Source organism: Lates calcarifer, linkage group LG11 (genome assembly GCF_001640805.2).
Source record: "Lates calcarifer isolate ASB-BC8 linkage group LG11, TLL_Latcal_v3, whole genome shotgun sequence".
Taxonomy (NCBI): Eukaryota; Metazoa; Chordata; class Actinopteri; family Centropomidae; genus Lates; species Lates calcarifer.
In genome coordinates, this window is record NC_066843.1 from 5,966,465 (window position 1) to 5,983,318 (window position 16,854).

General features: G+C 37.6%; 2 protein-coding genes and 2 long non-coding RNA genes across 5 annotated transcripts; 2 read left to right on the forward strand and 2 right to left on the reverse strand.

The window, feature by feature from the left end:
* The first annotated feature begins 89 nt into the window (after nt 1–89).
* Nucleotides 90–3,092, forward strand: LOC108900951 (uncharacterized). The gene is made up of 5 exons (XR_001963814.2): nt 90–453; nt 1,433–1,496; nt 2,190–2,250; nt 2,563–2,595; nt 2,860–3,092. It is a non-coding gene; the product is annotated as an uncharacterized LOC108900951 (long non-coding RNA).
* On the reverse strand, nt 2,602–6,664 carry LOC108900948 (uncharacterized). Of its 2 annotated transcripts, none has more exons than XR_001963813.2 (4): nt 6,399–6,664; nt 4,792–4,855; nt 3,896–3,964; nt 2,602–2,909 (listed from the first exon to the last, which is right to left on the reverse strand). It is a non-coding gene; the product is annotated as an uncharacterized LOC108900948 (long non-coding RNA). The 2 variants fall into 2 exon arrangements; XR_001963812.2 differs by having other exon boundaries at nt 5,781–6,664.
* Nucleotides 6,665–6,864: 200 nt separating this feature from the next.
* psmc3ip (PSMC3 interacting protein) lies at nt 6,865–9,879 on the forward strand. The gene is given in 9 exon segments (XM_018702226.2): nt 6,865–7,037; nt 7,840–7,940; nt 8,028–8,117; nt 8,243–8,317; nt 8,319–8,355; nt 8,556–8,701; nt 8,796–8,849; nt 9,199–9,258; nt 9,348–9,879. Coding segments are annotated over 9 exon segments (639 nt in total). The 5' UTR covers nt 6,865–7,018; the 3' UTR covers nt 9,405–9,879.
* Nucleotides 9,492–16,289, reverse strand: mlx (MAX dimerization protein MLX). Its single transcript, XM_018702206.2, has 8 exons — nt 16,177–16,289; nt 14,986–15,022; nt 14,736–14,825; nt 13,723–13,832; nt 13,503–13,605; nt 12,656–12,755; nt 11,994–12,192; nt 9,492–11,877 (listed from the first exon to the last, which is right to left on the reverse strand). The coding sequence occupies exons 1-8, from the start codon at nt 16,213–16,215 to the stop codon at nt 11,821–11,823; spliced, it is 735 nt and encodes a 244-aa protein (XP_018557722.1). The 5' UTR covers nt 16,216–16,289; the 3' UTR covers nt 9,492–11,820.
* Between the last annotated feature and the right edge of the window lie 565 nt (nt 16,290–16,854).

Below are 16,854 nucleotides of genomic sequence, written 5' to 3' on the forward strand. Positions count from 1 at the left end.
CCCAGGTCCTTATACCGCACGGGATTTGAACCTTTGAACTCCGCTACCTGTCCTGCCTGTTATGCATATATCTCAGAAAGTTTACCAATTGTGGGGGTCTTGGAACTTGTAGCCACGAACACCAACCTCTGCTGAGTGGACCAATCAGAGGCGCTTCCTATGCGGAACAGAATCAGTTGGCCAATCAGCGTTCTGTCTGCCAACGTTGGCTGGCGTGTGACGTCATTGATCATTACCTGCAATGCGGGGAGTAGCACGACAGAGAGACGAAGTCGAAAAATTAGTGAAAATACCGAGTAAAAGCAGCCTTTGAGTCTTCGCATCGTCGTGTCGGTTTGTTTGCACTGTGAGGAAACTGATTACTGAAGAAGTCTGGAGGCTAAAAACAAGCGTTGGAGCTGTATTTGTCGAAGAAGAGTGAGGCTGGACGCCGAACACACCTGCAGCGCGAAGGTAAAGCTAACGAGCTAACTAATTAGCGGCTAGCGCTAGCATTATCCTTCTCTTTTAGACTTATTTGCATTTTTAGCCTAATATGTTTCTTGTGTTTGTGTTTCTGTGATTAAAACTTTGTTGAAATGAGTTGTGGGCCCGTAACATGGACGGATGAAAACACAATGGACATCTATTGGTAGTCTGTTTGCATCTATGTCACTATAGGCATTTTGTGTTTCTTCGTAAATAAGTGTCCCATCCTGGTAATTTACGTCTGTTTGTGGCGGTTTTGTATCTCATTGTGATAATTTTCCATCTCATTCCGGTCAGCATAATGTTGCTTTGTTGTAATTTTGTATCGTTTTAAGTCTCTTTATTGCAGTTGTGCGTCTTTGTGGTCGTTTTGCCTCTCTACCTGGCGGTTTTACATCTGTGTATGGTCACCTTTTTGTCTCTTTGTAGCTGTATCGTATTGTGTGTACTCTTTGTGTTTCTTTATCATTTTGTGTGCATTCTCGGTCGTTTTGCCCCTCCTTGCGGTCAGTTTTTCGTTTATTTCCGGCATATATTGCAGGTGAATCTCGGGCCTCTGCGTGGTTCCATTGATCCCTTGTTCTGTTTACTAGAGATCTGTGATTGAGCACAGTTTTGTTGTAGATAATGGCTTGTAAACTAGATTGTAAATCTGGGGCCGTACACAGTATATGAGGTGAGATTACTGATAGAAATAATTACATTGCAACTAAAATTCAAAAGGGTGAATTTAAGTTTTGAAAGCGAAACTTGCAGTTTCAAAATATAATTATTTCTTTATTTTTTGTTTTGTCCGTGAGGCTATTTAAGTCTATTTTAATAATATAATAAATGTATTCACCTCTAAGCTCATAGTGTCATTGTCAAGGTTTTAGTGTTTTCATTGTTTGTCTGTAAACTGATGGTGAAAAGTTTGTGTTGTTACTATTATTACTTGACTTCGTGTTGTGCTTGTGTTTTCCAGGTCTACTTCTTGGGTTTCTGCAGCCCAGATGGAAAGACCAGTTCTCACCTTACACACCAAAGAGGTATGTGTCCTAAAGATTTACCCAGTCTTGATGAATTTAATTATTGATATCAGCAACTGCTTTCAGTAATAATAAACATAATCTATAATACGTCATCTTTATTAATTCAAGTAATAGAAGTAATCTGTAATAGAGAAACTTAGTAATAAAAGTAATCTCTACTAATACAAAAGCAGTCTGTGATAATAGAAGTAACCAATAATACAATAAAAGTAATTCATACTGTTACAGAATCCTTGTTAATACAGATGTAGTTATTCCTTATGGAAAAGTCAAGTATGTTTAAAACAAAGATTAAACATGCACCTCAGAAGTTTAATGATTTTGTTCCAGACAACATCATCAAACCACAGCAAAGATAATGACAGAAGTTTGACCACTAGGAGGTGCTCTGCCTCATTCAGTCACTTCTAATACAGAGTAATGTTGTTGTCCTCACAACTAGTTATGTTAGCTTGGCTTGTTTAGAAAGGACTTCTCAGCTTTGTAGTTGTAAAATGTAATTCTTGAACCAGTTCAGTTCCTGTCTGATTAGTCCACACACTGGTAGCTTTGTGGAATTAGTGCCTTTTACCTTGACATATTTTGACAGTTTGAACTTCAGTACCCAGAAACCCCCTGTGCTTTCATATAGATGGTTTTAAAAGTTGCTGTTTTATATTAATGGGTGCTGTTTCTGATTTTCTCCACAAGACTCAAACTTCAACCAGGAAACACTTCAGCTCACAGAGGGGAGAGACATGAAGATTTACAGGTCGGTGTTTATATTCAATCTTTCAGTCTGCCTAATTAAAGAAAGTTAAAATCCTGCATTCAAAAATGTACTATAGACAATAAGAAATAGACTTAACTCATTATTTATGTTGGTTCATGTATGAACTGCTCAGATTTACAGATCAGCTAACATGAGAGTACAATAGCCTACTACAAATAAATATTTATAGCTTACATTCTAAGGATAAGATAAATGTTTTTATTTATTAATGACATTATGCATTGTTATTTTTAATCAATGTAATGCATTTGGAAAAAGCCTGATTTTAAATAAATGTTCTGTGTTTTTCAGGTGATTTCACAGACACAACTGGATTTGCTGAAGGTAGGAAAATAATTTTATTTCTTTTAAAACAGATCAGGGAACAAAATAGTTCTGAAACTTTGTAAAAAATAATCATTAAGAAAAAAGACAGCTTAGCTGTGTCTCAAATTTGAGATAAACACAAGCCATATAGTATAAGTAAACTAATGATGTAAAATAGAGGTAATAATAATCAGTAATGTAAAAGAAATCTGTTAAGTAATCAATAATACTATCAAAACAAAATGAGACATAATTATTAACAAACGTGTTCTGTCTCCACAGGAGGAGGAGGAGGGGAAGATGACGTCAGCAGCACAAATGAAGGTCTGGACCTGAAGTGGAAGAACAGTTATGAAGCTGTTAATGAGACAGATACATTTTTTAAATGACAGAGTATTCATCTGAAACTTAGTAACCTCCAGCATCTCCTGTTCCCTGCTGTTCAAGTGGAGACACTTTGTTTTAACTTCCCACCTGCTAAGTAACAACACTATAATGTAGTTATGGGCACATTTTCTGAGACATGTCTATTAAGCATCTTTAAGAACATTTAACTGTTGATGATACAATTACTTCATATCAAACAGTTAAATGCTCTTGAAGATGCTTAATAGACATGTCTCAGAAAATGTGCTCATAACTACATTATAGTGTTGGGTGGGTGGATAAAACAAAGTGCCTCCCAGTGGTCAAATATCTATCATTATCTTAACTGCTTTGTTAAATGTTGTCTGGAATAAAATCATTAAAAGTTTTTTACTCTGCATTGAGTTTCTCTATTTAACATGATTGTTACTAGAAGTATTTGTGAAGTTGCATGTTTATATTATTCCAAATTCCTTTAATTATTATGGATTATATTATTACTGATAAAAAATATTTTCAGCTACATGCACTTTAAAGTATTACTATTATATTTATACTATTATTACATCTTCTATTTTTACAAATTACTGCAAGAATTTGAAGAGGATTATTCGAAACATTTCTATTACGAATTACTTCTACATGACTTCCATTGTTGCAGTTTACATCTAGTATTTCAGAATATTTTACTATTCATAATATTATGCATTACTTCTATTATGATTTCAGTTTACAGCTATTATTACTAATTAAGTTATTTTTTGCAACTATGTATTTACAGGTTTTACATTATTTTATTTTTGCAGCTGAATTGTGGAAACATACTAATCAATAGTAATTAATACTTTTTAAGTTACAGCAGCCTAGTGATTTTGCTCCAGTCAACAGGTTTTAACTGTCAAGTTGCAGCTGAGATAATGACAGAGGCAGACTGAAAAGAATAAACACTGACCTTCTGTAAATGTCTTCATGTGTGTCTCTTCTTTACAAGCTGAAGTATTTGCTGGCTGTGATTTGAGTCCTGTGATGAAAAATCAGGAACAAACATCAGCAACTTTTACACCATCAAAATAAAAACACAGAAGCTTACTGGGTGTTGCAGTTAAAAGTGTCAAGGGATGTAAATGTATGGACTAATTAGTATTAAATTTGAAGGTAAAAGCTGTACTCTTCTTTGTGAGGACCAGTTTGTTTTTAGGGCAAAATAATGACTGTGTCCATATCTAAACAACTCAAGCTAATATTAACTGATTATTATGCAGCATCATGCTAAAGCTGTTAATTAGGCAAACAAATGTCATACAACTACATTACACTGCATTATTAATGGTCAATTTGAGGGGCAACAGTAAATCATGGCACCTCCTAGTGGTCAAACCTCTGTCACTATGTTTGCTGTGCTTTGTTTATTGTGAATGTCTAGAATAAAATCATCATCAAATCACAAATCATCAAGTTTCTCACTGAACTTTGTTCTAAACATACCTGTAACTTCCATAAAGAATGAATGAATTCCTCTATTTCACATCAAGTATCATAAAAAAAAACAACCACCACCACCAATTGCAACTTAATATAATACAAATCATCATATTAAGCAAAAATGCCAGTATTCTGCTATTCTTTAAATGTAATTGCATCTAAAAAATGAAATTAGACATGGATAATTTGGCAAACATGGATAAAATTTTTATTTGAGTCATAAATCCTGCACATGCCTATCAGTACATTAACTCATTTAATACAAACAACTAGTTGAACTATATTAAAGACAACAGGTCTTAAACTGCCAAACTGAAGCTGAGATAATGACAGAGGCAAAACGACAGTATTGAAACGAACACTGACCTTTTAATCTTAATGTCTCTCTCTCTCCTCTCTTCTCAAGTGTTTCCTGGTTTAACTTTGAGTCCTGTGAAGAAAATCAAAAAGAACAAACATCAGCAACTTTTTATACGATCGAAATGATTTCTGAACTTCATAATGTCAAAAGATGAAAAGTAATTTAGAGTTAAATTAGAAGGTATCCATATTTGTGTGGTGCAGTTCATTTTTTGGGGGGGATTTGTAACCGTTTCAAAATGTTGAAGAACCAACGGTCTGAGAGCCACAGACAGACCATGGATAGAAGAAATAATTAAAAAACACAATTTTCACTTTCAAAACTCTTCTCAATCAAGTAAGCAAAACTCTAATCACTACTCAACAGCGGAGCAATGGATGGCCACGGACAGATTACTACCACGGAAAGGCCCAAGTGGTCTTCATCCGCAATATATCCTGAAAATAGACACACATAAAAAACCTGACTGCAAGGAGCCGCAAAACTAACATGGATGATCCAGAATGGACAACTAATTATTACGAAACAGAATGCTCAAAAAGAGACAAAAACTGCCGAAATTACCAAGAATGAGCTAAAACTAGAAACACAACGAGTCACAATGAGACCCAACATTCAAGAGAAACAAACGGGACGAGACGCAAAACGATGCAAAATGACCACAAACAGGTACTCAACGACCAAAATGAAATGCTAAACCGCCACAAATAAAAATGAAGAATATGGTGACCACAAGGAGATGCAAGATGACCACAAAGAGTTGCAGGCAGACTATCAAGAGATACCCAAAAGTCAAGTCGGGACGCCTTAGTCACTGAAACAAAAACACACGGTTACCCACGCGATAAAAACGACAAAAAAATGTAATTTAAAAAAATGGAGGATTAAAAGATGGCCAAACATCTTTATATTCAGTCTATGGGGCCAACGCTAATTCTAATGCTAACGCTAGAGCTATCGCTTAGCTGGTAATTAGCTAGCTCATTAGCCTTACCTTCACGCCGCAGGTGTGTTCAGCGTCCAGGCTCACTCGAGTTCGCTATAACAGGTCTTAAGTTTGTTTTAGCATCCATTCTTCAGTAATAACGTGTTTCACAGTGCTAACAAACCAAAGCGACAAAGCGACCACTCAAACATTGGTCTTGTTCCACATTTTCACCCCTTTCTTTGACTACATTTCTCCGCCGCTCATCTCTTCCACAGGAAATCATGATCGATGACGACACACGCCAGCGAACGTTGGTGAGCAAAAGCTAATTGGTCGAATGACTCTGCTCCGCCTAGCATCTGCTTCTGATTGGTCGAAATATATCAAATCACCGCAGAGATCCCTCACAAATAATATGCGTCGTACCCATGGATATATTACTAGAGTTGCATGTTGTTTACGTTTAGTTCTTGCAGATACGACAACATGAATGTAATTGTTATTTATACAGTCTTCTCATTAAACAACGGAAAACTTTAAAATATGACAGAATCTAGTGCCTGAGTCATATTACCTGTCAACGTATAATTTTGTTACTTGCTGTTCCAACACTTCTGGATGTATAATGTTCCTGAAAAAAAGAAACTAAACTTCGGGAATCAAACAATGGAAAATCAAAGCAACCTGAATGTAAAAGTAAGGAAGCAAGGCTCCTGTCCAGTGAAACATCATCTTCATCATTGATGAGGCAGAATCCTTTGTCTCCAGCACACAGGGGCAGATTAACTTCATTTTGCTTTGCAGTGAGGGCACTAAAATTCACAGTGAAAAGAACACATAAACAACAGACTGAAGATAATAATGCTGTCTAACTTTTTAAGTGCTGTCCAACCCTCTCCATAACCTGAAATGTTGTTGTGGTCCGTGAAATGTTTTGTTTTGTTAAATGTAGATGTGTTTTGACCTTCAGGGCCACCGTAATAAGCCAAATTCGCAGAGTTCTCACTCGGATCTTCTTCCTGGATATCGGAAACCTAACGAAAAAGTAGGATTGAGCAAAAGTTAGACACATATTTAAAATATTAAGGGAAAATTATAATTTCTCAAGAGTGCTGTAAATATGCAGAACAAAAATAACTGCCTGTAATTAATGTGTTTGGGACTAAATCAATGGAGAGTTCAAGCATCAGAGTTATCCAAGCAATTTGTGTGATGCATCTTAAAACATAAACGATCTTTTCAGTTACGCACATTTCGCGCGAAACTCTGTTTGGATCGCTAAAGTAAAGGTGGACTAATTAGAAATGAGTAAAAAAGATAACGGTAAGTCAAGAGTGAGAGTCATGTGAGGATGTTTGTGACTGTGGAGAGCTGGCTGGCGTTTCTGACATTCGTATCGGACGATGTCCGTTAGATGTCACATATAACCTGTCTGAAAGCTTAGCTAAGAAGCTATCAGCTAACGTTAGCTACATAGCCCATATTCATAATAAGCTAACTGACCTCAGAGCTCCTGAAAGCTACTGTGATTACTCTAGAACAGATACATGACATGACACATTTTAAAGATGAGAATCTAAAATACATCATACATGTGATATATAAAATAGAGGATCATGGATGTTAAGAGGGAATTGCCCTGGAAAAAACTACTGTAGTTTAATAAAACAATCCTGCATTGAATCCTCCCTTCATTAAAGTGATAATGTTGAGGTTGTGTTGAAGCTGTGTTAATTCAACTTTATTCTCATACTGTAGCCTGCAGTTAGCGGTGCCGTTTACTGATGGGCGTTTCTATTATTTTGGCCACCTCATTTACAATCAGCGAGGATGGGCTGAATAACAGAAACACCTCTGTATAATGTAATCCAGTTGAATCAAGTCTAAAACCGTTTCATGAAGGTAGACTTTATTGCAGGACTGTTGTATTAGACTGCATTAGTCTTAGATAGGTGTACCTAATAAACTGTCAACTGAGAGTAATAATGACAGACAACGGTAAAGGCACCTGAATATTAAAAAGTGTTTTATCTAGCTATATTTCAGCTGTATTAAATGTAAAGCAGAGATACACTGAAGTACAGTTTGTGAATGTGTGTGTGTTTGCTCCTGCTGTCATCCACAGGCGCGTCGCTCATCCTCGCCTATCTGAACGAGAAGAACCGGCCGTACAGTGCCCAGGATGTCTTCTGTAATTTGCAAAAGCAGCATGGACTTGGAAAAACCGTAAGTTAAACACTTAATCCATAAAATGCAGTTGCGTTTGTGTGTAGCTGATAGTAAATGAATAATTGTGTATTTATGATTCACCAGGCTGTGGTCAAAGCCATGGAACTGCTGGCTCTAGAGGGCAAGATAAAGGAGAAAACCTATGGCAAGCAAAAGATTTATTTTGCGGATCAGGTTAGTCTGTTCATCTGAAATAGTGTGTCACTGTGGACATTCAACACTGACAAGTAACATGCACAAACTGTTATTTATATTAGTCTTCTATGCTTCAGTTGACCAACTGCTGACCCTCCCTACAGGCTCAGTTCAAAGATGTCAGTGATACAGACCTGAAGGTGATGGACTGTCAGATCTCAGAGCTCAGTGCAGAGGCAGCAGTCCCTCGCACAGAGCTGCAGACAGCTAGATACAGGTGCAGTACACTGTAAATCTCTAAAAGATCATGTCTCCAGACCAAGCATGGTTTACGCCTACCAAAATACTTGCGTTTTGCACTGTTAGGCCACAGGATGTTGCTGTCCAATAAGTAAATACAGTAAATGTTTTGCATGTTTACAATATTTCTTTGAAAGAGGATGTTGTGTAACCGTCTTTTGAAATCTGTGATTACAGAGCTAAAAGAGCTGAACAGTTCCCTGACAACAGAGGAAATGATGTCAGAGATCCAGCAGCTTAAAGATGAGTGTTCTGGTTACAGAGCACGCCTGGAGAAGATAAAGTCGGCCACAAATCACGTCACACCTGAGGAGAAAGAGAAGGTGAGGGTTGCATTTATGTTTCCTAGTTGCAGCACGCCATCTTAGAAAGCTAGTTTTCATTTGCTGTACAGTAAGCTCATGTTTTCATTTACAGGTTTGCAAAGAGCAGACTGTCTACGTGAAAGAGTGGAAAAAGAGGAAGAGATTGGTAATGTATACAGAGATACAATTAGTCTATAAATAGAATTGTCAATCAACAGAAAATTAGGCAGCTACTTTGATTATATAGTAATAGTTTCAGTCATTTCTTTCCAATACAAATGCCAAATATTTCAGACATAAGCTTCTCAGATGTGACAAGTTTCTGTTTAATTATATATCTTAAAATTTTGGACTGTGATCAAACATGTAAACTGCAGACATCACTGTGGCCTCTGAGAATGTGTGAATGACAGATTTTACAACTGCTGCTCCTGTACTGCTACTTTGTACTGAAGAGACATACTCTTAAGTTGTTGCCACTGAAGCCTCAAACTTTACTGTGTCGTCTCTCTCAGGCTTCAGACATGGTAAATGCAATCCTGGAGGGATATCCTAAGAGCAAAAAGGAATTCCTGGTAAGTGAAAGAAGCTCATAAAGTTCACTTTCCAAAACTTCATGGCATCTGTATGCATGTTTTTAATACACCTGGTGCTGCCCTCACAGGATGAAGTTGGAGTCGAGACCGATGAGGACTGTAAAGTGGCTGTTCCAAGTACTTGAAAGAACAAGAAAACGCTTGTTCAGCTACTTGATGAATGCAAGCCTGTGCGGTGCTTTGCTAGGGAGATCGATTACACATCAGAGCAGTTTGAGCTACAGCACATTACTTTATTTATAACCTTTCTTTTGAACAAATAGTACATCTTTAATAAAAGTTGAATGGAAAAAACACTTATTGTATTTTAAAGTATACTCATATAAAAATAGCTTTATCACTTTGGTGACACTAGCACTACATCAAGTCATTAGACAGCACTGAGGGATGCTGGTCACCTCATAGGCAACGTTGTTTAAGTTTTCCCTTTTTAAAGCCATGAAACCAATCCTAAGCCTATGATGAAAGTGTCTACAAATTTTTTATTATAGCTTCGAGATGTTTACATTTTTTGTTGTTCTCATTACATGTTTAAGTCCATCTTGCTGCCATGTTTTTTTTTTTTTTTGAAAACTGGCAATAAATGACTGAATGTATGAAGCATGGACAGTTATTTGTAATTTTCAGGTATTTCATTCAATATTGCAGCCAAAATATTTATGAGAGAAATGCACCTCTTTCTCAGCTATCTTAAAGCACTGAGGAGGTTTTACAGGTTCATCGGCTGTTTTTTTTTTTTTTTTTTTAAACCTTTCTGTTGATATCACTCTTTGGATGGTAATATACATTCAGTGGTCACTTTTTTAGGTGCAATGCAATTTAACAAGAGCTCTGCCTTAAATTCTATTCCCCAAAATAAGATAATGTTCAGTTTTTGTTAACACGGTCAGAGATGTAATAATATAACTTGGGCTGGGCTGCATTATGTTTGCAAATCCAGTTCAACATCGCTGCAACCTACAACCTCAGTAATACCTTTTGACAGTGAGGACAAAAACATTGAACACTGTTATTTTTTAAAGGCTGAGCTGGTGTATTGGATTGCATTAGATATTATGGGTGTACCTACTAAAGTAACCACTGAGTGTAAATGGCTTTTGTAAAAGAACTATCAAAACACTTAAAGCAACATGACAAGACAGGGCAAAAATCAGCGTTTCCCTGTGATTAAAGCAGAAATAGTAGAACAACTATGGAAACAAATCTGTCAAAAAATTAGCTTTATGTCATCTATTTGAAAATCACATATTTTCATTTCAGTACAGCATGGCTGTAAATCTGTGCATGGCTCTGTTCAGTATCTCTCCAGAAGCCTGTGACTGCTGTACGCTACAAAACACTTTCATCACAGTGATGCTGACTATCACACCATTTCTAATGAACTGTTACTGATCACAAAAGCCACTGATAAAGTAAACAGCATTTATCATGTTGGCATTAAAACTAATGAAACCCGATTGAAGAGAAAACTGCAATCTGACAGATTCATCAAAATCAAGACTTAACATCATCTCCCAAATAAACACAACATGTATAACTGCAATTGAATGACTGCCTGTATATAAACATGATCGCTTCACAATGTGCGGTGTAGCTCAATTAAACTCAAAGTAAATAAACTGTATATAAACAATGATTCATACATTTTACACTTGTATGCTACCTACATTGCACACCTGTCACCCATGAGATTTCAGCATCTTTGTTGGCTCATCACAGCTGCATTGATAAAAACCTCACAGTTTGTCTCTTGCTTGCTCCTGATTGAACAGTTAGGAGAAGTGACAGTTGCCCTGCCGTAAAGTAGTAGTGGAGTATTTTCTATTGTATGCTATCATTCAGGAGTGATATGGCTGACTCACAATGTTTGTGCACTGAAGCTGAGAGGAGCCCTTTGATTCAGCATTAAGGTAGAAACTGCTCAATAGTGACAAGGGGGAAGGTGCGGGCTCATGAGTTTCCCATCACCCTTCTCTATTTCCATTTGTTAAATTAACAAGTTGCGGATGCAATGCCATCAATTTACTCAGTCTGTGAGCAGACTCTTGCTGATGAATCTTCCCAGTGATTATTAATCTCTAAAAGGGGGCAGCTCCAGTCACTGCAGACAGTTACTGCAACAAGATGCATGCTACTGGTTTGCCTGCCCAATGCATTTAACACACATTCATTTGCAATGTCTTACTGTGAGTTCTGAGCTGTTGTGTTTTCGTTGCATTTCTTTGCAGAATAACAGTAAGAAACACAAACAGTCAGCAGAGGCTGAGATATATTCAGCTATCTATGTATGTACACTTACAGTTAGAAAGAGATCAGGAAGTGATCACTCTTAAACATAAAACTGCTCAATCCAATGCAACTTTTCATCTCTGTCCATGGTGTGTGGGCTGAGGTAATCCAATTGCAGCCAGGGAGGCACAGATGAGCTGAAGTGAGTGTAAATACTGTGGTGTGGCCTGAGGCTGATAAAAGTTTTTACTCCACCCTGAGAGGCCAGCGCGAGCCCAAAGTCTGGGAGTTCAGTCCAGAGGTTTCACTGGATCAATAAAGCTGACCACTGAGCTGCCGGAGCACCCCGACCACAAACTCCCTCAGTGTCTGGGGAAGAACAGAAGAAGCACAAACACTATAATTAGCTCAACATTAACAAAGTAGTGCTTATAATTATTACTGTATCTATCTGCTATCCTCAAGGCAATAAAATTGCTCCCTACCTGTGGTGTGCAGTGCTCCTCGATCCAGCTAAAAACACAGGCGGAGAGTTCTTGGAAGCTGTTCACTGACACAGAATTGCTGAACGACTGGAACAGGGAATCCATGATACTCTGAAAGATGTTGAACTTGACCTGGTCAGACACCTGATCTCCCTGCTGTGGGTTGTTCTGGTGGGCCTTCACTATGTGCTCATAGTTCCTATTAAAAAGACAAATCACTGTTGACTGGCATCACAAAATAACCACTTAATTAATGACCATGACTGTTAATTAAAAAGGATTAATTCTTTCCATACACTAGATGGATTGGTTTGCCTCCACAGCAAGTTGCAATAAAAATCCCAACGCAGCTTTTAGTCCAGAACATTTCCTTCTGTTTTTTAGATCTGATAGTAACTTTATTTAATGCTGTGTAAGGATTGCTATCAAAGCATTTCTAACTCAAGAGTTTTTCTGTTTTTGTCCATGATCAGCACTTCTTTTAAAATCTATCTTCTTATCTGTCTGGATGCAGAACATTCATGATTTTGGATTGCAAATGAGGTTAGTATCTTTTCAGGGTTTGCCTTCAAGCAAACCCTTGTCATAAAAAAGTGGGACTGTGTGGTAGATTAAGGGAAAAAAGGTATCTTGGCCTTGACAGTTTGCAACCGCTTTCTTACGTTTTCATGATCTTCAGTGCCATCACTTCTTTCCTCAGTACAGAAACTTCCTCCTCTTGCTTCTTCTTTTCTTTATGAAGAAAATGGATGTAGTCAATTGCTGAAAAATAAAAAGAAAAATGCATCAGTCAGGGATTTCTTCACTGCACAAGGACTGAAGTACATTGTGGCAAGTTTCCATCTGCCCAGAGGTGTTGTCCTTCCATAGCCATTTGCTAAATACTGAAATTTTTGCCATTTCCTCTTTTTCCCCTTGTAAAAAATCCCCCATCTCTGGACTGTGTGATAATTGTCTCCAACATCCTTCTATTGATTCTGGGGGACCTGAATATATACTAATTTATACCTTTGTATGCCCTTTGTTCTTTTCCATTTTTGCTTGCCTTTTGTAATGTAAGCCTGTCAGAATGTATCTGTTATTGTAGATTTATGTCATGTGACTGAGGTGAGAAATAAACCAGTGACCCTGTCAGATTCTGTTGCATGTTCAACCAATTAAGCTTCTCAGGATTCCACTGAATGCTCTTTGGAAAACAACCTGATAATGATGCCAATTTTGAAAGCTGAACAGAAAACTCTGACCTTTACTGACTTTCTCAGTAAATGTTTTATTAGTCCTACTATTAGTCCTAATTCTGTTCTTATTGCTACTATTATTATCAGTATTATAATTGCAATTACTGTTATTGCTATTAATACCACTTTACATCTCTACATGGAATTTGCATTATGACATGTTCTTCTTCCCCTATATAAAATAAAATTTGACTTGACTTATACTTACAATTCCATCAGTTTCATGGTTGACTTATGAGTGTTCATCCAATAAGACAACATCACATCTTACTTTTCTGCAGAATTGTAGCCTTGCTGATCTTCTGTGCTCCCACTGCAAATTCAGACTGCTGCTGGCAAGTTGGCACTATCGCCTGGAGATCATCATAACCTTTCTAAAGTTAAAGAAAATAAAGTCATTAATAACAAGACTCAACAAGTCAAACTTTTCAAAATGTGTGGCCCATCAGATGTAAGTCACAGAGACCTAGTGCAATCTGCTGTGGCCTTACCTTGATAGCATCCCTGCGCTTCTGCTCAGCCTGTGTGTGCGCTTGCCTCCGCCGATCTTTATATTCATCCTTATATGACGTCTCACGCCTGTAGTCACTGTCTTCATCATCTATTCAGGAATATATCAAGACTCAGATAATTGACATGCCTCTGACAATGATTGAATACCTGCTGACATACTGACAAACAATAAAGAGAAATTCTCGTTGATATTGTACAGAGAAGACAAATTTTAAAAGTTGGTCTAAAACTGTAACAAGATTACTGTCTTCTGACAGTGGGCTATTTAGTTTCCCAGAAAGATGATGAATTTAAAAATGTATTCTTGCTAAGACTGGGCCATTTTTCATCTAAACAGGATACATGTGGAGAAGCTGTTTCATGCTTCAGTAAAGTCATGCTGATCCCTGCAATGTGCTTCAAACTGGCGTAAGCAAAAGTATTTATAAACAGTCTGCCATTGACCTAAAACCCTTGTCAGCAAACAAGCAAAAACACTTGCTGAGAGGCAGGAGCACTTTGACTTTATGCCATAAAAATAAAAAAAACCTGTTCACAGAATCCAAATAAAAATTATGAAGAAAAAACAGTTCTACCCTGAGGTTTATTAAACAGAATTATACAGTATATAGTTCTGGTGCTGCTTTAAGGGTATATAATTATGACCTATAATATATCCTATTAGTTGCCTGCGTGCCCTGTCATGCTCCACTGCATGAGAAAAAGCACAGTGAGCCCTCTAATGAGCAGCAGAACAGGTTTTTCCTTTCATAAATAGCAGGAAGCAAAATGAAAGAAAGCAGGCTTTGTGCCCGTGTATTTTTGATGAATGGTGACATACAAATAAGCCTATTATGTTAAGAAATTACATTTTAAAATGAGTAACCGAATTAAGACAACAAGTACATGGATTTCAGGGAAATCATTTAGTGTGAGGTACAGTCAAGCATTTACATCACAATCTAAATGTGGCACAAACAATATCAGATCCCCTCTGATACAACCACAGTACCTGTGTTTGGTACCGAAGAGGCACTTGTCGAGCCGATACTGTTGGCCCTGGACACGACGGTACCCTTTCTGGCAGTTTCAGCAAAGAAATCTACAGAGAAAAGACAGCAGACATCAAAGATCTTTCACTGCAAGACCAGGAAAATACTGACATATTAATCTCAGCCACCAGAAACACAAGGTCACAATCATAGAGTGTAAAAATCAAATTATATGACAAATAACATGATATGAACTGACTGAATACTCACTGTGGTCAAAGCCACTGTCGCTGAAGGCACCATCTGTCTGCCGTGCCATCACCAGACAACAGGGGATAGAGAAAGGAGAAAATAGAGGCTGAGAGGCTGGAATAATAAGAGGAAAAACTGTGCTGCCCCAAATATATTGACAATAGACCAACAGCTAGCTGGACTGATAGACTCTCTAAACCCCCACTGAGCATTGCCCTCATTTGTCCCGCTCAAGTATGCAGGTGGTAAAAAGCTAGCCTAAATTAGTACTTCAATCGCAGATCCACTGTTTGATCTAGGGCACCACAACACAATAGTTAATGCGTGGTTCCCAAAGTGAGTTCTCTAATGCTTCCAGGGGCATAACCCAGAAAAAATGTGTTAAATTTTAACACTAAATCCTGCTATATGTTTACTGTGTTTGACATAGACTATCCCATACCAACCAAAGGTGTCACTCTCTCCAACTGCACTAGAACCACATTAAAAAGGTTGCCTAAATAAACCTGTATCAAATGTTAGGTCCCTGGATGAAAGATCGTATGTAGAGATCAGCAACTTTGTTCTTTTTAATTACATATAACAGTCGTGTTCAATTACGTGTTCATAGACAATTGTGAGACAGCTGCTTTTTTAATTATATATCGCTTTATGGACAGCTTCAGCTTCAATACTTCAGACAAAGCTACACGGACCAACTCATTTCCTAATCACAAATGTGAAGTTTTTTTTTTTTTTTAAAGCTAATGTTTCCCCCAAGATCAATTTCGTGGGGCTGCAAACAGCCCTGATATTGCAAGCTAACAAAAGATTGTACATGATAGTACCACTCAGTCTCATCAATAATCCTGCACTTCACTTCCACGTGGACTTTTAAAAGGAAGAAAAACACACAAAGACAGAAAGCATCGTTTTATCTGTGTGGGGAGTGTGTAGCTATATTCTTAGAACACATAAATTGTAAATGGGGAACACGAGTTTCCCCCATCATGACGTTTTGTTTACTTAACTAGCTAGCTAACTGCTATAGTGCTACAGCAAGCTAACGTTAGCTGTGAAGCTAACAAAGCTTCTGCTCCTCCATAACATTAGCAAAACGTCAGCTTTAAGAGAAAAACAACGTTTGCCAACTTAACACTGCTGTCACACAACAGACATATGAATGGATTTGACAAAAAAAGTCGAGGTTAACTAACTTGAGTTACTTACTTTCCAGTGGTCCTCTGGCGACGTCGTCGGGTCCGTCATTTTGGAATGCAATTACACGGCATTGCTGCCTTCACGTCCATCTCGTAGATTTCAGCTTTGTTACCAGTTTCGGAAAACTGATCTCCAAGTATCCCGTGATGGAGGAAATGTTTACACCCTTTACTTACAATAAAGCTAGGGCTGCAGCTAATGATTACTATCGATTAATCTGTCGATTATTTTAACAATTGAGCGATTGTTCGTTTAGTCTATGAAACATCAACAGGTAAACAACGTCCAAGGTCTAAAATCTAAATTTCAGTCAAAAACTATCCAAAAGGTATTCCATGAATTATCATAAATGAATATGAAAAGCAGCTAATTCTCACAGATGAGACGCTAAAGCCAGTAGAGCTAAGCAGCAGCTCTAAATACAACAATGTAAAAATGCCGTGCACCCATTTAAAGCACCTTGAATATTACCACAAATTCAGAAGTCCAACGTGCAGTATTTGGTTTAAAACACACAGGGGCGCTGTTGGACAACCCTCTCAACCTTGATAGTCAGCATCCACCCTTTACCTGACTGCCACAAGCAATCTGACCTTAATTGAGGAGAAATGACCAAAACAAATGTAACCCCAGGTCAGAGCAAATTAAGTTGCCTTCAGGAAAATGAATGGCTCCAGTGAAGTGCAA